Genomic DNA, 25552 nt, shown 5'->3' with positions numbered 1-25552 from the left:
GAGGGGGGAAGGGGCAGAGGGAGAAGGAGAGAGAGAATCTCAAGCGGACTCCCCACTGAGCATGGAGCCCGAAGTCACAGGGCTCCGTCATACAACCCTGAGATTATGACCTGAGCTGAAATCAAGAGTCAGACACTTAACCGGCTGAGCCACCCAGGCGCCCCTTCCCCACTTTTAGAGAAGCCAGCTGCCTGAGACTCAGAGAGGTTATGTGAATTGCCCGTAGTCATTAAGCTAGCAAGTAGTGGAGCTTGAGCTCTCCTGGGTCTGCTGCTAGGAGCTGGGAACCAGAAGCTGCTGATGGACAAAGAGAGACGTGGGCCAAAATCTTGCCCAGAGGAAGTGTCTCAGGAACTGCCCTGCCGAGTCCCTCTGCACTGGGGGAACTGGACCTGTGCTCCATTGTGAAACTGTGGGTTTTCCTGACACTGTCTTAGCAGGAACAGCACTGGGATCCCAGCACAAAAGCTGTGGTATCTATTTGTTTGGTATGGTCACAAACTGCAGCCCACCGAAGCCCCCTTCTTCATCCCTCTCATCCACAGTGGTGCTAGAAGCCAACACACATGCAAAAACTGCACTTTATAATTTTTTTCCAGAAACCTTTTTACTCTTCTTTCTCTCTACTCCCCTAACACTTTCCTTTGTTTCCACCTGCCCCTCCCCCGTCCTTTATCTACTACCTAATTTCCAGGCATTTCCTCCTACTGATCTCAACCTGCTGGAAATATAATCAAGTATTTTCTTTAGCAAAACTTGCTAATGATGAGTTATTTACTGTGTTACCTAGGAGAAGAGTTTGATTCTCATGGCCCTTTCTCACTCTGGCCAACTGAGTTGCTGCAAAATTCTTACAGCTATAAATAGCTCAGATTATAAATCTTAATTGTAAATTATCCTGATCTCACATTGCTTTTATTTTGACAATAGAGACATGACTGCAGAGAAATAAAGAAAAATTGTTAGCTAGAGGGAAACCAACAAAGAATCTGTTTACTGTGTGATGGCAGAGAGGAAGTGGACACAGTCTTTTTATTTCCTCACTATTTGTAGGTTTCTTCTTCACATTAAACCAACAGAGACTTTGCTGGACCTTGCTGACCTTAGAAAGTTTCAGCGTAAGAAAACTGAGCCATAGGACCAACAGATGCTTAGTGTAGATGAAATCTTAGGTACCTATACTTTCCATTCTGAGTTAATTCTTTGTTCTAGTCTAAGGCAAAGCCAGGAGGTAACACTTTGACGAACAGTGAAATTTACTCTTTTCTCAAAGGCAAGATCAACTGTTAACAATACCATGTTCCACTTCTTGGTTCTAGCACAAATCTTTGTCCTCACCATCCCTTCTGCTTCCTCTACCTGTTTCTAGCCTGCCAGGCCAGTTTACTTGGCCAGTGCTCAGCCATAGGGCTGACAAAATGATTTGGATTACCAGTGAAAGCCAGCTAGCATGTCCCACCATCCTTGTGACAAGTCCTAAATTAATGATATTTAAAATAAACTTTAACATGTATACATGGATACAGGCAGAAATAGTCCTACACACACACACACACACACACACACACACATCATTGTCTTGAATATTAGTGACAATTTCTCTTTTTGCAATCAGTGGCATAGCCTGGTAAGGAAGACAGTGGCACCCAGTGGACAAATGTTTGATTGTTTGACACAGGTGTTCCATTCTGAAATATTCTTATTTTTTAGCCTTAAGAAAGGTCAGTTGCCCCCCTTGTCTTTCCCTATTCTTCTGCCATCACATTTTTAAAATGTCTACTGAATTTAAAAATAGAGGGGTGAGGAGTGGAGGGGACACTTCCTATCTTTTCAAGAATAAGACTAAGCTATAATATTGGAGAAAGCAAAAATTTCAGGATTAACTCCTCTGAGAACAGTGTCTCTATTTGATTAACCTTTGAACTATAACAGTAGAGACAGCCAAATCTAAAAAAGTACTCGACCTAATTAAAAGTGTATTGTTCAATATGCCTGTAATGTGCTTGTATTTTTTTTTAACATATCATACTTTCCTATTTTTCAAACCATTACCTATTTCCAATTCAATTAACTTGGTTAGGCAAATTTGGCAACTCCAAAGGCAATACTTCAGGAGAATAGCACACACAGGCCCTACGATTTAGTGCTATCGTGTAGTTTCTCTGGAGCCACAGAAACGCCCGTTTTCACTCACTAGCTCTTTCAGCGATTCCCTTGCTTGTGAGCTACTTGGGTACAGAAGCCCTGCTTCTATGTCTTTCTTCCCCAAACACCTAACTAGCATCTTACTCATTGTAGGTATAAAGAAGTTGAGTAAAAGTCAGTTTCCATTTTATATTTTTAATCTGCTAAATACTAAAAAAAATGGGGCTGATTGTTTCATACTACAGAAAGGATCATTGAGCTAAGAATCTTCAGTATTAGAGGGAAGTTGTATTGGATAAAAATATTTCACAGGTGCCTGGGTGGCTCTGTCGGTTAAGCATCTGCCTTCGGCTCAGGTCTTGATCTCAGGGTCCTGGTGTCAAGCCCCACATCAGGTTCTCAGCTGGCAGTCTGCTTCTCCCTCTCCCTCTGCACCCTCACGCCCACTCCTGCTCTCTCTCTCTCTCAGATAAACAACTGAAGTCTTTAAAAATATATATTTTATGAAGAACAAAAGGGAGGAGTATTTTTATGCGTGAATCAAATTTTACTGGTTTAAATGAGAAATCATTAAAAGGCATTTAGTTGCAAAATAAACATATATCTTCTCAACACAACTAATATGGCAGGAGCGCCCTCTTTCTGCTAGCCATTCAAACTTTCTCCCAGATTTGGAGGCTCTGGTTCATCAGTATAATCTTTATAATTCATAATTTTGCTTCAGTTTGAGACTTGTTTTTGTTTCTCTTAGAAGAAAGACCCGTTTATAAGCCAGGGTTATGGCATGTGGCTGACAAAGAAACTTTTCCAGATGGGTCTGGGCCTAGGGCAACACCCTTTCATTCATTGACTAAGTTTTTCACCAATCACGCTTGGTCAGTAAACAATAAACACATCCCAAAGTAAGAGATGCACTTCTTTGGTAAATTGGAAAAAGAAATGGAGGCCATTTTCGTGTGTCATCACATTACGTGTTAATTATACTTCTTTTTCTTGTAACACAGGCACATTCTCCCCTAGTTTCCACAAAAATTCTTATAAAATTCTTACCCAATCAAATTTTGCTAGACCTCATTACGAAAAGAAAACGTAAAGTTGTTTTTCATAAGTTTCTAAAAATATGTAATAAAAATGTAGCAATTCATGATAAATCAATAAATGTTTATACCATTTCTGTCCTTTTCCTCCACTGATGATGGCAGAAGTGACCCAGACTCCAGGCAGCTGTGCCCTCTGGGGCCAAACCCCCTGCCCAAGGGGAAGGGCAGCAGTAACACTGGGATTTGCTTTATGCACTATGCTATTTGCAAAGTGTAATACTGGGAAAACGGTCCAGTCCCTGGTCTGAGCTTTGCTGATACCCACAGTCAATGTCTCTGAAAGCAGAGATCCGCTGTGGACACGGGCCACGTCTAGAGCATCCAGCCCTGCCCACTAGCAGTGGGGCTCCACAGACAGAGGGAAGCCAATATTTGAAAAAACTTTATTTCCTCAAGTAATTTGAGAAAATTGCTCCTTTGGGGTTCCTGTAGGTTTTATCTTACCTTTGGGCTAATCTGTTTGTAATGCAAATATGCTTCATGGAGGAGAGCCACTGGCTTAAAAATGGCTTGCCTAACTCATGGGCTAGGGTGAACGAAAATCAAAATAGAAATGTAAAAGGAGTTTTAAAGGCTGGAAAGGTTCCGTAAAGATTAAAGTAATTATTGTTATATCTAAAATGAATGAAGTCCTGTGTGTGTCTGTGTATCAGTAGGGGCAGAGGTCAAAACACAGATTTATTGATTGATTTGTTCACTTCGAGTATAGTTCACAGAAAATGTTATATTAGTTTCAGGTGTACAAGATAGTGATTCAGGATCTCTGTACTAGGCTGCACTCACTGCAAGTGTAGCTGCCATCTGCCCCCATACAACACTGTTACAGCATCAGTGACTTTATTCCCTACACTGTGCCTTTTATTGCCATGACCTCTTGGCTCCATAACTGGAAGCCTCTATCTCCCACTCCCCGTTCACCCATCGTGCCCATCCCCTGATCCCCCTCCCCTCTGGGACCCGTCCATCCGTTTGCTCTCTGTATTTACAGATCCACTCCTGGTTTTTGTAAAGCATGTTATGTAGATTTATATTTGTTCTACTGAACATTATCTTTCCAGTCTCAATGACAGGTATTACCTGTTCAGATAAGGACTTAGCCTTTTCTTCCGCTTCCTTCAGGCAAATCTCCAAGGCCTCCAGTTGAGCCAAAGTGAATGCCATCTGTCCAGTTTCCAGGGACTGTTTCTTTGAAACAATAATTAAGTATTACTTTTTGATATGGATAACTTCCTGAGTGTAGCTTAAGCAACTTTATGGACTCGAGATAGGGTTAATAAACTCATACAAATCATCTCCTTTTCTTCAACACAGTGATAAAACAGTGAAATGTTATGAAAACAATAGTCTTACTTAGCAGTTTAATGTCTACACTGGAAGGTTAAAAATGCACATTAAATTATGACAATGAACCACTTTAGAAAGTTAGACTAAAATTACCCACACTGGAATTTGGTTTATCCGCAGCTTTTTATTCTGGATACAAACAGAACTTTCCTTCAAGAGGCCAAGACCAGGGTTTCACATTCCTAGTGAGAGATGTCACCTAGAATGTCTCTATTTTTAGCATTCACCTATCCTGAGGAACAGAACCCTGTGAACTCAGAGAAGCTCGTTTCCTCTGATCGTCACTTTCTTATCACCAGGTGTCATTAAAGCAAAGATACCACAGGGTTTAGGAGCAGATCATTCTTGCCCAGAATATGGCTAAGATGACTGAAATCAGCAGATGGGGAGACTTTGCCTCCAAGTTGTGCTGCCGTCGATCTTTCCCATCTACAAAAGAAGGGTACACAACATCGGTACAGAAATATCACTTACAGGCCCTGCTGAGACGAGAGCACTTCCTGGCGACTCTGGCTATCCTAACAATTAATAATTACACAGCAATGTGAAAACTTGAAAAGGGAGACCTCATACGTGCTAGGATTGTGACCTTCCTCCAACCTTTTTGGGTGTGTCCTGTTCTCTGGTGAATATTCAGACTCTTATAGCTGCTTCCAATAACCCCATAAAAGGAAAGAACTGTGTTCATTCTTTCATTTTCCTTTTTCCTTTCCTTTCCTTTTCTTTCCTTTTCTTTTCCTTTTTTGTTTCTTTTTTCTTTTTCTTTCTGGGGGCTGCGGCTTTGTTTTCTTCCTTTGGTTTGGAGCGCACCAATTTTATACACATGTGCAGTTCCTAATGGTACAATAGAGCCATCTGGTGGTAAATGGAACCAGCCATAAGGATAAAGCATTCATTCAGGTCCTATAGTTGTTCATATAGTACTCTCAACCCTAGGACCCAGCCATGGGCCTCTGATATAAATGAAACTCCATAAGATGCAGGGCAAAGAAATGGCGCTACGTTCCAAAATGTAGCCTGGCTCCTAGATCACACAAGGCTGCATAATCCCCACCCCCGACCCCTCCTGCACCAAGTAGACTTTGGGGGATGAACGTCTTGTGCTACAACAAATGATATTTGGAATGAATCAAGGATCCTCAGCACCCCATAACGATTCCACTACATTTCAAAAGTCAGTCCAGAAAAAACAAATCTCAAAAAATGAGCCTCGACACAAAAGTCTTGTGTATAGATAATTCATGCTGGAAAACATTTTATGCAGAAAGGGGAAATTTCAAGAGGCCAAACTATTCCAAAAAGATTGGGAATTCTGGATCTAGTTGCTATTTTCAGGGAGAAACTTCTTGTCTAATGTTTGATCTCAAGAGGAAGTTTCTTAATTTTTTTGTGAGGAGATCAAGCAAGATCAACTAATCTGTTTCTCCAGAACTTTCTCTCCAAACATCCCAAATTTCCCTAGCCAAGAAGGACAATCATTTCCAGTAAGAGAGAAGCATTGTAAGTCAAAGCCAAATGAAACAGACTTGACTAAAGAGTGATCGTAGATACTAGGACTTTTTATACAGGTGGATTTAAGAAATTGCCATGTGTTGCGGAAAGGGAGAGCCCTGAGCAAACTGAAGAAGGCAGTCTATCTTCGGCACCTATGCTCCAGCTGTAAGCTATCACGCTCCACTCTCTGACTGGCCTCCCTGTTCCCCACTCCCTTAAGGGCAAGAGCCGTGGATCTACCAGATGTAAAAATGGCTCTACAAAGGCAACCACTCTTTAGTAGGAAGCAACCCCCTTTACCAAACAAAGGAATAAAAATTAAACCAAGAATAATTTCAGAAATAAGGACATACACGGGGATCGACGTTTTAGAGGTAGATGTGTTATTTCAAGGACCCTAAAGAAGTTAGGCATAGTTTGTCATTGTCCTAGCTTGGTGGGATGGAAAGGCAGAGAAGCAGAAAATGGGACTTCTACCATTAATGGCCACACCCCGACATAAAGCCACTTATGTTTATTATGAACATAAAACCGTCTTGGTAGTTAAAGTAATTGATGAATAGTCGAAACCCTGTTAAATGCTATCACATGTTGAAACTGTATGATATATACAGATGTTTGGGAGTTGAACCTGTCTGTGGATTTTCAAGTAGTAAATTCCAGCAGCTCAATGGGAATTCTGGTTTTTGACTTCTACTTTTTGTCTTAAAAATGTCTACCTAAATATCAAACCAGTCATCTAAGTACATGTAACTAAGATAAACAAGATGATTAAACCAAAAGAATGCTACAAATTAAAAATCCAAATTAAACTCTTTGGTTACAATAAAGACATTAGAGTCTTATCTATGTGTGTTAAAGTTGACAATCTGCTAACTGACAACTCTTACACAAAATCGTGAGTCAATAATTGTTTAGTTGTCGAGGTTCCTCCTTTGAGGATCTGGAGGAAAATCTCTTCTTTTTTTCTAACTTAAATTTTCTCGTTATCACTAACCCATCTCAGCATCTTTTTCATCGTCCCCTTCCTTACTTTCAGGTCAGTATTTCTTGGTCTTCTGATGACCTTACCTTTCTTTCTCAGCCATACAAACTCCTTCCCCTCTTCAGGACTGGTTCAAGGTCTCTGGCCCAGATCCTCCCCCTGCCTCTGAATCCACATGCAACACAGGTAGAAAGGGCCCTGCTTGCAGAGGCCAGACTGCACAGCCCTCGGCATTTAGTAGGAGCCCAATAAGTAGCTGTTGATAGATTGAAGGCTCAGTGGTCAAAGAAGGTGGTTGCACCAGGGGAACACTCCCCTGTGCTGAGAGGCTTCTTTGAGCAATCCTTTCCAAGTATCCAGCCCAGGGACGCTGGCACGGATCACAGCCCTGGGGAAATTCTCGCCAAAAGCCAGGTACAAGCTTGAGCAGCAGAAGGCCAGGAGGTGGCCATGAATTGGGTGATGATGGCAGGGTTGTCCTTAAGACTCAGTAAGCTCAAGCAGGTAACTACTTAGAAATGCTCAGTTCATGTTGTTATTAGTAATTCCATGGCCCTAACTCCTTTAAGGAGAATCAGTTGATATTAAAAGTTTCTAGCTTATTTTTAAACCCTAGTAAAAGAATGTCCCCATAGAGGCACTTTGTTACAGCAAATGATCAAACAATAGCAGTGGGAAATTCAACTATGCAATTAGAACAAAGTTAATGTGTTAAATATGTGCGTGTGCATTTGTCGAAAAGTCCGATTGCTAAATAAAGGTGTGCTTATAGCAAAGAACACCTTCACAGAAGAGCGTCTTGACGTGGGTCAGTTTAAGATAATTAAATGTTTCCAGCAGTCTGAAACTTCGAAGGTGCAGGATTCCAGCAGCAGCCCCAGCTCAGCGGTGAGGTCACTTCATGCCAGATAAAACATGCTTTCATCACATTTGGCAATGGTCAAGCTTCATGCTCCATGTCTCTTCTATGCTTTCCCCCTGCTTGACCGGCACCGAAGGCTCTAAAATTCTTTACCTTTCTATAACCTGCTCATATCTCTCATGCTAATGAAAGTTTTTCCATAGCCTGCTACCTCAGCTCCTTACTCTAGACAGTTTATGTTATCCCTACCTGCCCTGTTTGGCGATCAGAATTCATTTTACAGGGGAAATTGTATCACTTTCATGTCCTTTTGTGCTTAACTTTTGCAACAGTATCTTAGGCTAAATTGCCAGTTTCTGCTTAGGCAACCATTTAAAAACTCAATTTTTCCTGATTTCAATCCATTCTAATGGAAATAGCATTCCTCTGTATTGAAATTGCCTAAACAGTCTGCTAATATGATATTTTTTATTCAAAATTGAACACACTACAAGTCTTGTCAAAGTCCAGGGGAAAGAAGGTTCTAGAAAGTGCCTATCAATATGCCTGTGAAGGAGATCAACGTTGGGAGGATGACAGATGAGCACTGACCAAGCACAGCACTACTTGTAATCTGGAAGGCCACATTCTGGACCTGACCGTGTTCCTTGGGCTGTGTGACTTCTGGGTTTCACGTCTTGGGGCTTCAGTTTTTCATCTTTAAATGAGTCATGTATTGGGCACATCTCATTCCGAAATAGTCACTCCAATGGAGTGATTGAGGGGAGTTTAATGAAGGGACTATATACAAACATGTGGGCACAGTCAAGGGCATAAATGGATGACAGGCCAGTCCCAAGAAGTGAAGGTAATCTTTGCCTCACCTTGAACCGAAGAGGTAGAGGGAAGAGATAATGGCAGAGTATTATTATAGAATCTAGAATGAGAGCTTGAGGAGAAGGCCATGTCTATGAGCTGACACCCTGGATAGGGAAATAGAACCACTGCGCACCTGTGCTCGGACATAATGGTGGACAGACCAGTGGAATAAATAGCCTGACCTCCTCTTCTCTCACCCTGTGTTCTTCTGTATCTCGCTTGGGCTGAGCCCATAAAAAGCCAGAGGGCAAGAGACCCTGAATGACAAGTCCAGAGAGACCAGCTAGCCTGGGAAGGGCAGAGCAGGGAGGGTGGAGAATGGATCTAGAAAGGGAAATAAAACCTCAGCCCAAGGGGTTTAATTATATGAGTGGTTCCCAAATGCTAACCCATAGATATGTATTGGTTTGTGATAACGTCTCCACCCGTAGCAAGAAAAAGATGGAAGTAATATTTTTAAAAAACATTATGAATTTTTCATAAAACCGAATTTATTCCATTTAGAGAACTGTCCTTTATTCTGAGATTATGATCATTCTATATATTTCGGTGTTAAGAGGATGTTTCTTCAACAAATGATGGTGATAATATATGGAAATTATTCTTTTAGTGAATTTTCTTCAAAAAAAAAAAGAGAAGTTGGCAGTGCTATGAGATCTAATCCCAATTATTGTGGAGGTGGAAATTCTTGTGGGTTTATGAAATCTTAAAGTATAGAGACCCTCTAAGTCATCTCTGTTAAATTATGAATTGAATGTTTTATCAGGCAGTCTCTCCAGAACTATGGTCTCTGAATTCCCCTAGACTAAATCCAACATGGACCTGTATTCAATATCAGGTTGCTGCAGCAAGGTCCAGGATACTACTTTTCTAGAAAAAAAACCACATTTATAAAGGTCAATCTTTCATCCTGTGAAAGATTTAACTACTTTTTCATTTCTATAGCATCACTGATAGAAAAAAGAATAAAAGAAGAGGGATTCAAAAAGAATTGTTGACTCAGATATTAACTTATAAAAAGATTGTTGCCATGGAATTAACGAGAAATGACCATGTGACATTTGATATCTTCATAAATAACTTTAAATAATGGCTTACCCGAAACTCTTAACAAGCTAACTCTCATTTTAATTCAGTTCAAAGCATTTCAACTCATTAAGTTCAAAAAATATTTATTAAAGACTCACTCTTTGCCAGATATGATGCTAAGCAGTGGGGGAAATGAGCAGTAAGAAGACTGACAAGATTAATACCCTCACCAGAATTCCTAGCTTAGAATTTCTCTCCAATACAAAAATCCTAGGATTTTAGTTTTAATGTAAAAATCAAAAGAATGTCAGAAGTTTGGTGGTTAATTTAACTTTTTTATGCTCATTCATAATAAATAGTTCTTGGCTTTGGGGCTTGTTCTTTTCTCTTTGATGAGGATTCTGGTCAATGTTAAAAGGAGGTGAGAGGCAGCCTAACCTGTTTTCAAATAGTCCAGATCTTTCTCAAATAATATTGCTTTATAGCTTCTTAGAGACAATGTACACATAGTATCAGAGGAGAAAAAAGACCTAGTAAACAATGTGTATCTTCCATTGTTTAAGGTAAAATTAGCAGTAAAACAGGGGCTGGTTTTCAGGTATTCAGGTAAGAGGACACCTGAATTTAGGTTCGTATTGTTATAAAATTTGTTTCGTGACCCCAAATAGCCCTCCATCATTTTCATCTTATGGAACAATTTCATAGAACTTTGAACATCACAAACCTCTTTAAGAACTTAATAATATCTGTGAATTCTCTTATTAGAAGAAAATGCACATACGTGTTTTGCATGTGCGCTTACACACGCACACACTCCCGCACACACCGGTGCACACGCAGGACCACAATTTTGCGTATAATTTTAGACTGTTTAAGCATCTTTTTCAATGACATCCATGTGGCCCAAATTATGGATTTCTTGTTTAGGAATTCATTTCTATTCCATCTACTTTTAATTTTTATTCTAAAGTAAAAGATCAAATTTTAATGAACGAGAATCACTGCATGCTTGCTGCCTCTACTGTAGGTCATGCAAATGAATAAAAAAAAAAAAACACCTTTTCTTCCTAGGGAAATGACCCAAACTCAAAAGAAACAACGTAGTTTCTCTTTCTGGAGGGGAGAGCAAGTAGCGTGTCTTCCCAGGGGAGCCTGGTTCTTGTAACTGAAACCTCACAGCAACCAGTGCTAACCCATCCTGTTAACCAGGAAATGAACGTTTTTTTAAAATTTTTATTTTATTTATTTTATTTTATTTTTTTATTTGAGAGAGACAAAGATAGTAAGAGAGAGCATGAGCAGGAAGAAGAGGGAGAAGCAGACTCCCCACTGAGGAGGGAGCCCGATATGGGGCTAGATCCCAGAACCCTGGGATCATGACCTGAGTCGAAGGCAAACGCTTAACCAACTGAGCCACCCAGGTGCCCCAGGAAGTGAACATTTTAATAATGACTATGTATTTTCTTCCTAATAAAAAAGGACACAACAAGGGAATTTTCTATTAAAAACAGATTTTGGTTTCTTTAGAAAAGGAATGAGAGAAAAAATAGGGACTTAATGGATATAGAGTTTCAGCTTCACAAAATGAGAAAGTTCTGGAGGTTGGTTGCACAAAGATGTAACCATGCTTTACACTACTCAACTGCACGTTTTAAAGATCTTTGAAATGGTCCATTTTATGTGATAGGGATTTTACCACAATTTTTAAAAATAACAGTATAAAACAAGTTATAAAGCAGGTAAATTATGGAGTGACGGAATTAGTTGATGTTAAAATTAATTCAACTACTCTTTACCTACTTTTCAAGATTGTTGTGAGAACAAAGAGAAGCAATTTTGGATTTTGATTTCTTTAATAAAAAATAAAAGTCCAAAAAATACTATTTGTTTTTAAATAAAACTTTTGTTCAGTGGGACGTATAATAATACAAATACTTTTCCCATTAGTAAAGACAGTATTTTGAATAGTTGAGTCTTTTTGTGGCGGGATTATTTCTTTTTTCCACACATCACACTTAGGTTTAGATTTTGAGTTCTTTGGCATATGAACCAACAATGTTTTCATGTTCCTACTGTATCCCAGTCTTTTAGGAAATGCACTTGTCTGTAGGAAGAAGGATTTTCAGCTTGGCTTATGGGGGAGATGATGGCCTTTTTTTCCCCAAATTGACTGTGGCTTCTCAAACAGTTTTGTGAGTAAATTATTGCTATACTGTGTATATCAACAACAGATGTTTTATGATTGTTCAGTGTATAGGCAATTTTTTCTCCCCCAGTCAATTTTAGGTTCTAAATAAGTAAATTAAAAAAAAAATCCAAATTTAACTGTAATGGTAAGAACTTCCGTACTCTAATGGTATTGTTCCAGAACCTAGCTAGAAAATCCTCAGTTGAACTTGATGTTCCATGAGAAACCTTTTCCACGAGAAGCCTTCCCCCCACATCACCCCAGCCTGGCATTTGCACAGACTCCTCTCTCTACCAGGATCTAAAGGAGAAATGTGTTATGAATCCTTTCAGATCAGATCAAAGTTCAGTAACAATTTCCATCGTACATTCCAACACGATAAGGTAAGCAGAGGACAGATGGGAGAGCTCTCTTTTGCTGTGAATTTCCACTTCTTTTAAGGACTCTCAGTCAAAATATGACTAAGAAGCATGGTCAGCATAACAAAGAAGAGGGCACAGCATACCCAACATTAGCTACTCAGTAGGCTTTGCTTTCTCATCTATGAATGGAGACCATTATACCTAATTCATCTTGTACCCTGAGATAGCCATTTGTTGTGCTGTTTGGATGGGCTAGTGTGTTTCTCTGTTTGGAAAATTTCCCATCTCATGAATCCCATCTCTCCAAAGCGGAAAAGCCAGGCATGCCCTCTCAAGCATCCTTTGCATCCAAGGTATAGGCCTGTGACTCAGTTTCCATCAATCAGACGTACCACCCTGAGACTTCAAGGTGGATGAGAGTGGTATGAAAAAGGTGCCAAATAGAATGGAAGGTGGCCAGGTAGACAGAGTCATCATCACCCTGTTTTCAGAGGCTGCAGTGACAGAAGACTTAGAAGTAATACCTCATATTCAGGGAAAGTGACAAGTGATGTGGGGCCTATGCCAAGTGGCAGCAGTAGCAGGAACCTCCCCTGAATCTGGGGTTGTTAACTGGCTGTGATCTTTAAGCCTGGTTCTCTGGTTCTCTTAGAGAACCCATCGAAAAACCTAATATCCTTTAGTAACTCATTTTCCCTTTAATACTAACTGGGTTGAATTTTGTTTATTGAGCCTCCATTTCCTCACCTCCAAAAATGGAGAAAACAATAAGCCCATGGGGGCTGCTGTAATGGTTAAATGTGGGAATACTGAAAAAATACTTAGCCTGGCCCCTGAGCCATAGAAGAAGGTTTTTTCAAAAATCATCATCTTTTTAACTTCTAGGTTTTTAGGTTTCTCTTGTGTAGCTTCTGGGAGCTCACAGCCTAGGAAACAGCCTGAGGGTTGATTATAAAAGCCAGCAACTCTTACAAACTCTAGTGGTCTTGGCATCATGTGACTATACCTAGCCTGGTTAGTCTTTGTTAGAAAAAGTAAATCATTATGCATAATATAAGAGCAAGAATTCAAAACATAGTAGAAGAGGGCGCAGCCTGTACTCTCTTCTGCCTGCTCAAGAAAGTTATTACTCTATCAGCTCCATTTCTTCCCTTCCTTAACTTTCTTGCTAGCCTTGTTGTTTTGGGCTTTTGAAATGAAAAGGGGGAGATAGAAGAACAAGAGGAAGAACAAGTGTAGCCTCTACACCCAACATGGGGCGTGAACTCTCAACCCAGAGACCAGGAGTCACATATATATAATATAGCTGAAATTTCCCCCATATAGTGTAATTAAGGCAATTTCACCTTCAGTATACCATCAGAGTCCATTGGACCCAAATGTAGCATTGACTTTCTTTTTTTGAGCTGTTCTGCTCTTAAAAATCTATATTTCATGTCTTTTATCCTTTTTTGGAGATTCTTACAAAGAACAAAGAGAATATATATTAATTTTTTTAAAGCATAATAAAACTCATTGTATCTTACCATTATCAACACACCCATTGGAGGATTTTATGAAGCTAAGATAGATTATGGGATCTTAGTGATCTTGTTTTTCCTGTATTTCAAACATATTGCCACTGAATCACTATAGGAATTACTTTTTATCATCATTTGTCAATTATTTCCAAATACAACTTTTAAAAAAAGACTAAGAGGCAAAGAATTGTGGCATTGACTGGAAGTACAGTACAATAGTAAAATTAATAATCACCTTTCAATTTCCTATTGTGTTGCCAAAAGTATCGAATCCTCTTTCAAGGTATAAGAGGGGAGACACTATTTTTATATTTTTGGCTTTCACTAAACATGGTTGAGAATACTGCACTTTTCACCTTCCATTCATAATGCCCAGAGAAAAGAAAATTGACAGAGGAATATATTTCACAGTGTTTTGACAAATCAGAAGTGAATGTGAAGAGCAGCACTTTTGATGGGGACTGTGCACTGCACTAGCCATTAACCATATGCAGATTTTGAAGACTTGAGATGTGGCCAGTTTGAACTGAGATGTATTGTAAGTACAAAACACACACAAGATTTTGAAGACTTAGCACAATATGAGAGAATGTAAGATATTTCAATACATTTTTAAATTGAGTACATGTTAAAATGACAATATTTTGGATACATTAGGTTAAATGAAATATATTCTTAAAATTTACTCTCACCTATTTAAGTGTTTAATGTAGCTATTAGAAAGTTTTAAATGATATATATGGCTTGCAGTGTATTTCTATTGGACAGTGTAGCTCTAGATACAACTGTTGATAATGGAATTAATCATGCGAGTAAAATAGACTATACATCTTCAGCTCATGACTTCTTAGACACTTAGATGAGTATCCTCAAACTCACGAATCAATGAATGAAAACCATCTCTAAGGACTAAATAGGAAATAGGGTATTCTCATAAAAGACAGAGTCTATCACATAATATCTTGTGACAAGAACTTGGACTTTCCTTTTTTGTTAAGAGGACACGTAACCATATTTTCCCATCTTTTATGATGTTTATGTGCCACAATTTTTACTAGATAACAAAGGTATTTGCTATGTTCAAGTTTTTATCACATTTTATCAAATTTTTAATTGGAGGGTTTTTTTAAATTATGCCTTTATTCTTCTGTAAATGATTCAAGAAAGGACTATGAAAGTAAAAAAATTAGTTGGGTTTATTTGATCCAGATGGTAAATGATGATTATTATTTTCCTTGTATACTAAGGGTTAGGAACTTGAGGAATTTGAAAGGTACCTTATGGGTACTAGACTGTTTCTTTTTTTTTTTTTTTAGTATATATTTTATATTTATTTGGGAGAGAGAAAGAATGCATGAGTGGGGACCAGGGGGAGAGGGAGAGGGAGAAGCAGGGATCCCGATGCGGGGCTTGATCCCAAGACCCTGGGATCATGACCTGAGCCAAAGGCAGCTGCTTAACTGACTGAGCCACCCAGGCGCCCCATAGACTTTCTTTAAACCACAACTCAATTTTGAAATTGGACCATTGGGATCTCAACATTACATGTTAAGCAGCCATAAAGAAAGTTATTATGGGAGCCTTTTTTCTAGATTTTCAGGGACATGATCATCAAAAAAGAATGTCAGAACACATCTGAAGGCCAGAAGCCCAAATACTGCTTTACTCGGAAGGAGAAAAATTAATAGGATTCAGAATATAGTCACCATGGACATAGATATTTCTATTTTAAGGAAGATTCCAAGTAGAAAGAGCCCCTAGGGAAAGCAGGCTGTTCTAGAATTTATAGCATTTTCCTTAGGCATTTGAGGGAAGCAAAACAGGGCTTGCTCCTTTCCAAAGAATGTTCTGAACCACATTTAATTTAAAAATATCTCACAATTTAATTTTCCTTTGCATTAAATGTATAATTCAGGAACATTTTCTTCCCTAAGTGAAAAACACAATATGTCCAGTAATTCAAAAACAAACACATGAGAATCATTCACACATTTATTGAGCTCCTTTTAAGTAGGACCCAGAGCTAAACCCCGGGAGATAAAGATGAATTAATCAAATTCCCTACCCTGCAGGAGCTCATAATGTGATATAACCCTGCAGGAGCTCATAATGTGATACATATAGGTTGAGAAAAGGAGGAGAGATAAAGTAGACTTCAATTTTATAAGGATAGGAAAGGAGAAAGGGAAAAAGACATGTATTAACATCATCTCTGTGCCATGGATTTTCTATATATTATGTCCCAAAACTTCAGATATGATGAAGGGTATGAAAGTAAAGTGAAAATCATCCAGATTTCTACCATCCAGAGAGGGTTGCATGTTGTGGTCTGAAAGTGTCCCCTGCCCACTGGAATTCATAAGTGGCAGTCCTGACTTCCAATGTTATAGTATTAGGAGGTGTGGTCTCTGAGAAGCCATAAGGTTTAGACACAGTCATCAGGGTGGGGTCCTCATGATGGGATTAGTGTCCTTAAAAGAATAAAGCAGAGTTCCGTCCCTCTGGTACCTTTTCTCTCTCCTTCTTCCTCTTTACCTTCCTCCCTTTCTCTCTCCCAGTTCCCTTCCCTCTCCTGGCCCCAATAATATGAGAATACAGCAACCAGGCAACCAGCTACAAGCCAATACCTCACTGTGCTGGCACCTCGATCTCTGACTGCTCAGCCACCAGAATTGTGAGAAATAAATGTCTATTGTTGAAGCCACCTAATCTGTGGTATTTCGTTATGGCAGCCCAAGCAGACTAAGACCATATTTGGTGCATTACTTTCTATTTTGTGTGTGTGTGTGTACATTACTTTCTAGACTTGTATGTGTGTACCTGTGAGATGCATAATATGTAAAGCATCGATTCACAGTATACATGGTTATATATGGCTAAACTGGAATCATTTGCAATTAGTAATGGGTCACAGATACAAACTATATTTGAATGATAGATGTTCTATTCCATAACTCTTTAAAGTAAGCTCTACACCCAACGTGCAGCTTGAACTCATGACCCTGTGACTGAGCCAGTGAAGTGTCCCCATATTCCATAATTTCTGATTTAAAAATTACCATATATTTAAAGGTCAGAATAAATTTTACTGTGTGCATATATTTTTCCCTATAATTGGAGAACCCTGTAATAAGCATATTTATACATCCTTGTGGACTTGTTTTTTATTTTCTTAATATAAATGAGAAAAGTAGTTACTGGATGTTATAGAGTACATACTTGATACGTATTTCTGATTACATCCCCCCAATTAACACTCCCACCAACAGTATATGAGAATCGTAGTTTTCTTACAACTTTGCCAGTAATGACATTTTCAATACTTTTTTTTTGAGGTATAATTGATATACAATATTATATTAGTTTCAGGTGTACAATTAAAGTGATTTGACTTTTATATGCATTGCCAAATGGCCACCACAATAAATCTAGTTACTGTCACCTTAAAAAGTTAATACAATGTTATTGACTGTGTTCCCCATGCTGTACATCACATCCCCATAACTTTTTTTTTGTAACTGGAAGCTTATACTTATTAATCTTCTGTACCCATTTTGCCCACTCCCAACCCACATCCCCTATGGCAACCCACAATCTGTTCTATCTACAAGTTTGGGTCCTGTTTTGTTTTGTTTCTTTTGTTTTTTAGATCTCATGTATAAATAAAATCAAATGGTATTTGTCTTTCTCTGTCTGACTTATTTCACTTAGAATAATAGCCCCAAGATCCATCCATGTTGCCAAATGGCAAGATTTCATTTTTATGGCCGAGTAATATTCCATTGCATATATGTTTCACATTTTCTTTATCCATTCATCCATTGGTGGATGCTTAGGTTGTTTCCATATGTTGACTATTATAAATAATGCTGCATTGAATGTGTGGATGGCATATATCTTTTTGATTTTGATTTTTGATTTTGGTGTTTTCATTTTCATACCCAGCAGTGGAATTTCTGGGTTGTGTGGCACCACTATTTGTAATTTTTTGAAGACCCTCCATACTGTTTTCCATAGTGGCTACACCAATTTACATTCCCACCCACAGAGCATGAGGGTTCCTTTTTCTCCATATCCTCGCCAACACATGTTATTTCTGGTCTTTTTTATAAGAGCCATTATAACAAGTATTAGATGATATCACATTGTGGTTTTGATTTGCATTTCCCTGATGATTAATGATGTTGAGCATCTTTTTATGTGCCTATGACATCTGTATTCTTCTTTGGAGAAATGTCTATTCAGATCCTCTGCCCATTTTTTAATCAGATACTTAGTTATTGAGTTTTATGAGTTCTTTATGTATTTTGGATATTAACCCCTTATCAAATATATAATTCAAAAATGTTTTTTCCTATTCAGTAGGTTGCCTTTTTATTTTGTTGATGGTTTCCTTTCCATGCAGAAGATTTTTGGTTTGATGTCCCATTTATTTATTTTCCTTTTATTTCCTTTGCCTTTGGAATCAGATCCCCCCCAAATCACTAAGACTGATATCAAGGAGCTTACCCACTTGGTTTCTCCTAGAAGTTTTAAGGTTTCAGGTCTTACATTCAAATCTTTAATCTACTTTGAGTTGATTTTTGTTTATTTTGTAAGATAGTATTCCAGTTTCATTCTTTTGCACATAGCTGTCCACTTTTCCCAATACCACATATTGAAGATGCTGTCTTTTCCCCATTGTATGTTTTTGATCATAAATAAATTAACCATATATATATATATGGATTATTTCAGGGCTCTTAATTCTGTTCCATTCATCTATGTGTCTATTTTTACTCCATTACCATACTGTTTTGGTTACTATAGCTTTGTGGTATAGTTTGAAATCAGGGAGCATGATACCTCCAGTTTTGTTCTTCTTTCTTAAGATCGTTTGGCAATTTGGGGTCTTTTGTGGTTCCATACAAATTTTAGAATTTTTTGTTCTAGTTCTATGAAAAATGTCATTGGAATTTTTATTGCATTGAATCTACAGATTGTTTTGTGTAATATGAACATTTTAACAATATGAATTCTTCCAATCCATGAGCATGGAATATCTGTCCATTTATTTGTGTCTTATTCAATTTCTTTCATCAGTGTCTTATAGTTTTCAGTATACAGATCTTTCACTTCCTTGATTAAATTTATTCCTAGCTATTTTATTCTTTTTGATGTGATTGTAAATCAGATTATTTTCTTGATTTCTTTCTGATAGTTCATTACTAGTATATGGAAATGCAGCATATTTCTGCATATTAGTTTTGTATTTTTCAAATTTACTGAATTCATTTATTAGTTCTAACAGTTTTTTTATTGATTCTTTGGGTTTTCTGTGTATAGTATCATGTCATCTGCAAATACTGAGAGTTTTACTTAGTCCTTTCCAATTTATATGCCTTTTGTTTCTTTTTCTTGCCTAATTGCTACAGCTAGGACTTTGAATATTCTGTGAATAACAGTGAGAATAGTGGCTATCCTTGTCTTGTTCCTGATCTTAGAGGAAAAGCTTTTGCTTTTCATCACTGAGTATGATATTTGCTATGGGATTGTCATAAATGACCTTTAGTATGTTGAGGTACATTCTCCATATCCACTTTGTAGAGTGCTTTTTATCATAAATGGATGTTGAATTTTGTCAAATGTTTTTTCTGCATCTATTGAGATGGTCATATGATTTTTATCTTTCATTTTGTTAAAGTGGTCTATCAAATTGATTGATTTGTGGATTGGAACCATCCTTGCATCGCTGGAATAAATCTCACTTAATCATGATGTACGATACTTTTAATGTATTGCTAAGTTTGGTTTGCTAAAATATTGCTGAGGATTTTTGCATATTTGTTCATTAGGGATGTTGACCTGTAATGTGTGTGTGTGTCTGTGTGTGTATGTATGTGTGTGCATTTAGTCTCTGGTTTTGATATCAGGGTAATGCTGGCCTAGTAAAGTGAGTTTGGAAGCTTTTCCTCCTCTTCAATTTTTTGCAAGAGTTTGAGAAGGATAGGTATGAAATCTTCGAATGATTGGAAGAATTCACTAAGCCATCTGGTCCTGGACTTTTACTTGTTAGGAGATTTTTGATTACAGATTCAATCTCCTTACTACTAATAGATCTCTTCGAGTTTTCTATTTTTTCATGATTCAATCTTGGAAGATTATAAATGTCTAAGAACTTATCCACAATGGGCATATAATTGTTCATTGTAGTCCCTTTATATCCTTTGTATTTCTATGGTATCCGTTGTAACTTCTCTTTTATCTCATATTTTATTTATTTGCGCCATCTCTCTTTTTTTGTTGGTGAATCTGGGTAAAGACTGTCATTTTCATTTATCTTTTCAAAGAACCAGTTCTTAGTTTCATTAGTCTTTTCTATTATCTTTTTAGTTTCCATTTCATTTATTTCCATTCTGATCTTTATTATTTTCTTCCTTCTACTAACTTTGGCCTTCATTCCTTTTTCTTCTAGTTACTTTAGGTATAAAGTTAAATTATTTATTTGAGATTTCTTTTGTTTCTTGAGGTAAGCCTGTATTGTATTGCTATTAACTTCCCTCTTTGAACTACTTTTCCTTCATCCCATAGATTTTGGTATGTCATATTTCTATTTTCATTTGTCTCTAGGTATTTTTTTAATTTCTCCTTTGATTTCTTCTATGACCCAGTAGTTGTTTAGTGACATGTTTAATCCCCATGTTATTTTATTTTTTCCAGTTTTCTTGTATTTGATTTCTAGTTTCATAGCATTGTGATCTGAAAAAAAAATGCTTGATATGATTTCAGTCTTTTTTTTTTTTTAAAGATTTTATTTATTTATTCGACAGAGATAGAGACAGCCAGCGAGAGAGGGAACACAAGCAGGGGGAGTGGGAGAGGAAGAGGCAGGCTCATAGTGGAGGAACCTGATGTGGGGCTCGATCCCATAATGCCGGGATCATGCCCTGAGCCGAAGGCAGACGCTTAACCGCTGTGCCACCCAGGCGCCCCGATTTCAGTCTTTTTGAATTCATTGAGACTTGTTTTGTGGCCTAACATGTGATCCATCTGGAAAATGTTCCTTGTATACTTGAGAAGAATGTGTATCCTGCTGCTTTTGGATGGAATGTTTTATGTACATTGATATACATATATATATCAAGTCCATTTGGTCTAATGTGTCATTTAAGGCTGATGTTTCTTGTTAATTTTCTGCCTGGATGATCCATCCATTGATGTAAGTGAGATGTTAAAATCCCCTACCACTATTGTATTGCTGGAAATTTCTCCATTTAGGTCTGTTAATATTTGCTGTATATATTTTGGTGCTCTTATGTTGGGTGTGTATATATTCATAAATATTAATGTTCTTACTGAATTGACCCATTTATCATTATGTAGTGCCTGTCTTTGTCTTTTATTACAATCTTTGCTTTAAAGTCTATTTTGTCTGCTATGATTATAGCTATACCAGCTTTCTTTTTGTTTTATTTCCACAGCATACCTTTTTTCATTCCTTCATTTTCAGCGTCTGGGAGTCTGATGTGAATCTCTTGCAGGCAGTATACGTATCTGTCTTGTTTTTTTACCCATGCAGCCCCTCTATGTCTTTTGATTAGAAATTTAGTCCATTTTATTTAAAGTAATTACTGATAGATATATACTTATTGCCATTTTGTTAGTTGTTTTCTGGCTGTTTTTGTAGTTCCTCTCTGTTCCTTTCTTCTCGCTCTCTCTCTTCCCTTCTAATTTGATCACATTTTTAGTGTTATTTTATATTCCTTTCTCATGTTCCTTTCTGTATTTCCTATAAGTTTTTGTTTTGTATTTACTGTGAATTTCACATATATCACCCTACATATCTAACAGTCTATTTTAAATTAATAGCAATTTAAATTTAAGCACATTCCAAAACTACATTTTTGCTCCCTCCACATTTGATGCTTTTGATGTCACTTTTTACAACTTTTTATTTTATGTATCACTTAACTAATTGTAATTTTAGTTAATTTTACTACTTTTGTTTTAAACTCCTTAGCAACTTTATAAATGGTTGACACTATATTTACCTTTTCTAGGGAGATTTTCACTTTTGTATTTAACTAGTGACACTTCCTTTTAGCTTAAAATAGTCCCTTTAATACTTCTTGTAAGGCCAGTTTGGTAGTAATGAACTCCTTTAGCTTTTGCCTGTTGGAAAACTCTTTATGTCTTCTTCAGATATGAATGATAACCTTGCTGGGTAGAATATTTTTGGTGGGACCTTTTTTGATTTTTAGTTTTTTTTCATCACTTTGAATATGCTATTCTCTTCTGCCTTGCGAAGTTTCTAGTGAGAAAACTGTTGATAACCTTATGAGAGTTTCCTTGTACATAACAATTTATTTTTCTCTTGCTGCTTATAAGATTCTGTCTTCATCTTTAACTGTTGATATTTTTATTTTAATGTGTTTTGGTGTGGCTGTCTTTGGGCTCATTTCATTTGAAACTTTCTGGAATTCCTGGACCTGGATGTCTGTTTCCTTCCCTAGGTTAGAGAAGTTTTCATCTATCATTTATTTCTTCAAATAAGTTTTCTGCCTTTTCTATCTTCTCCTTATGGGACCTCTATAATGGGAATGCTATTCTGCTTTATGTTGTTGTAAAGGTCCCTTAAGTTATTTTCATTTTTTAAACATTCATTTGTCCTTTGGCTGCTTTGTCTGGGTGAGTTCCACTGCGCTGTCTTCCAGCTCACTAATTCACTCTGCTTCATCCAGTCTGCTGCTGCTCTAGCATGTTGTTCCCTTCAGTTATTGTCTTCCTCCGCTCTGTGACTTCTGTTTGGAACTTTAGGTTTTCTCTTCCTTTGTTGAAGTTCTCACTGCATTCAGCCATTCTTTTCCTGAGTTCAGTGAGCATCTTTATGACCATTACTTTGAATTCTTTATCAGGAGGGTTACCTATCTCCATATCATTAAGGTCTTGTTCTTTTGTTCAGAACATATTTCCCATTTCCCTATTCCTTCATTTTGCTTGACTCTTTGAGTTTGTTTCTATGTATTAGGCAGAACAGCTACATCGCTCAGTCTTGAAGTAGTGACCCTGTGAAGGTGATAATTCTTCTCCTTCAACCTTGCCCAGCTCTTGGTTGTCTCTTGAACTTTTGTGATTATTTTAACTGCCTGACTTATTCTTGATATGCCCCCATTGTTAGGTGTGTGTGAAGACTTATCAGTAATCCAAGGAGAGGAATCTCATTTAGCACCTGGTTTCAGATTGATTGGAATTCAGACTCCAGCATCAGCTTTTAAAGTATGCCAATATATACAGTCCTGTGGGACTGAAGCTGTAAGCTCTGCTGACTTCCAGATCAGGAGATCTAAAGATGTCCTCTGGACAAGAGTTGAAAAATCAGGGCTCCAGACAAGTGTGTAAGTCCCTTTCTGAGAAGTCTTATTGAGGCCAAGGGATACACAAGGCTGGTGTCTCCCTGCTTACATTCCCTGGATACTTCCTTAGCCCTCAATGTGTGGTAAACCTGAAGCCTATTTGTCGGGCTGAAGCTCCAGACTAAGAAAATGGGCATTTTTCAAGAAAGACTGAGGGTGTATTTTAACCTGCTGTCTATACGGTGCCCTGAGAATGGTGTCTGACAAGAACCGTCTTTCTGGTTGTTACAGTCCTGTGGAGCTCTGGAGCATCCATCCTCAAGACCACCAGGTGATCAAGGGATGTCCCCTGTGGCAACTGCATGCACACTCTGGCTTTAGCAAGGCTGCTGAAGAGTGTAGTAGGCAGGACTTCAGAAAAGCAGTGGGAATGTCTTGATTGTGTACACTTATGGGCTTCAGCAGTGAAGCAAAGGAGTACCTTGTCTGTGAGAGCATGCTGGCTTTAGGATGGGAGTGGGAGAATGACACAACTGTTCGCACTCACCTGCCCCAGCCAGAGATCCAGGGAGCCTGCAACCAACTGTGCTCTCCTGCCTCAGCAGATGCCCCAACTGCTCACCCTTGGCTGTGCCACCAAGGCATACGAGGGTGCAGTATCTGAGTTCATCCTCTTGCCCTAGCAGGCTCTGCGGAAAGTGCAACAGCGGCGTTCCCCAATGCCTCTATGTCTGAGTAGTGTCTCAGCCATCCCCTCCCCACCCCCACCCACCTGCCAATACCTCAACATGACCAAATGAATCTCCTTCACATATAGTCTAGGTACTTTTCAAGCTATGTTTTCACTGGGTCTTGGGATGAGTGAGACCACATGTGAGCCCTCCAAAAGGGGAAATTTCAGTTTCCCCTGGCACTTTGGGATTCTTGGACATCTGCACTGTTGGTTTTCCAAGCTAGATATACTGGCAGCTCATCTTTCTAGTGCAGATCCCAGGGGCTGGGGTGCCCAAGGCAGGGGACATCAATACCTCGCTCCTTTAGGAGACATGCCTGTCTGGTGAGGTTCTTCCCTATTGTGTTTGTGGCCAGGGGTGAAAAGCTTATGAGACTATGTTTCTGCCTCTCCTACCCATGTCTTTTGGTCCTTTGATACTTTGCTTTAGAAAGTAGTTCATCTAGTTTTCAGCTCTTTTCAGAGGGAAATGATCCATATGTAGCTGTAGATTGGGTGTGTCTGTGGGAGGAGGTGAGTTCAGGGTATTCCTATATTGCCATCTTGGACCCTCTCCTTCTAAATTCTTTTTATATCTGTCATACTTACAAGTAAATATGATATCTAAGTTTAGAAATTTTTAGTGTCTTGGCCTGCTATTATTTGGACATAATATGTGATATTTTCAAATTTGGACATCTTATTAGATATCTGTCTGTCTCAAGACTTTTGTAAATTGTGATTTGTGTCCTTTGTCCATTTTCTTTTTAAGGGCTAATTTTTTCCTCATTGATTTATATGAGACCATAACATATTAAGAATATTATGTTGTGATAGATGGTACAAATATTTTCTATTACTTATTTTGAATACTTATAAATGCTTCATAAATGTGTTGAAATAGTGGTAAGTTTTCTTACAAGATATAGAATTTTCAGAGACTAAATTAGCTTTTCATCCTTGTGTATTAACGCATAAATTTGTCCAAGGAGAGAGTCAACTTTTTGAAGAAGCAAACTCTAATCAAACTTGGAGAAACATTCAATTTCTCTGAACCTCATTAAGTACAGATAACACATCACATTGATTCAAATTATTAGACACGTTTTGAAATAACTAATTGACTCTGATACTTGATCTAACACAAAGGGCTCAGCTATTGACATGACAACCTGGGGCTATTATTCCCAGCAGAAAATTTCAGTTTAACAAAGCTATCAAAACAAATTAAGCCGATGTTATTCTTTCTGCCTGATGAGACTGAGGGCAGCCAGAGGCCAAGCTTAATCCCTGAGAGCCTGCATCCTTGCGCTTCCTCCTCAGGGGTCACTCTTCCAGTCTCAAGGAGACATACTCCTTTGGGAAAGACTAGATTGAAGGAAGGATATTCTCTGTCAGGGAAATTTTGAAGTTTTGGAAAGTTTCTTTCTTCAGACCACAGCAATTGAAGTGTGCTCTCAGACTCAGAATGATTGATTAGATGGTCCGAAAGCACACATCCCTCTTGCCATGTCTTCCTCTGATCTAAACATTCAGGTTTGAGAAGTTGAGCAAATTTCACATGAAAGTTGGGTTTATTCAGAATACCAATTCAGAGTAGCCCTGGAAGTAAATGAAATAT

At 38.1% G+C, this 25552-nt stretch overlaps 1 protein-coding gene across 1 annotated transcript in view; it reads right to left on the bottom strand.

Annotated features, from left to right (window-relative positions):
* The window catches only part of CCDC192 (coiled-coil domain containing 192), a 194027-nt gene that overhangs the window by 156407 nt on the left and 12068 nt on the right, over window positions 1–25552 (bottom strand). The window contains 1 exon segment of the mRNA XM_019809288.2: window positions 4323–4430. Within this exon segment, the coding sequence (XP_019664847.1) occupies window positions 4323–4430 (108 nt within the window).

Source organism: Ailuropoda melanoleuca, chromosome 3, assembly GCF_002007445.2.
Source record: "Ailuropoda melanoleuca isolate Jingjing chromosome 3, ASM200744v2, whole genome shotgun sequence".
In the NCBI taxonomy this organism is placed as follows: domain Eukaryota; kingdom Metazoa; phylum Chordata; class Mammalia; order Carnivora; family Ursidae; genus Ailuropoda; species Ailuropoda melanoleuca.
This window is presented reverse-complemented; position numbering and strand designations above follow the sequence as displayed.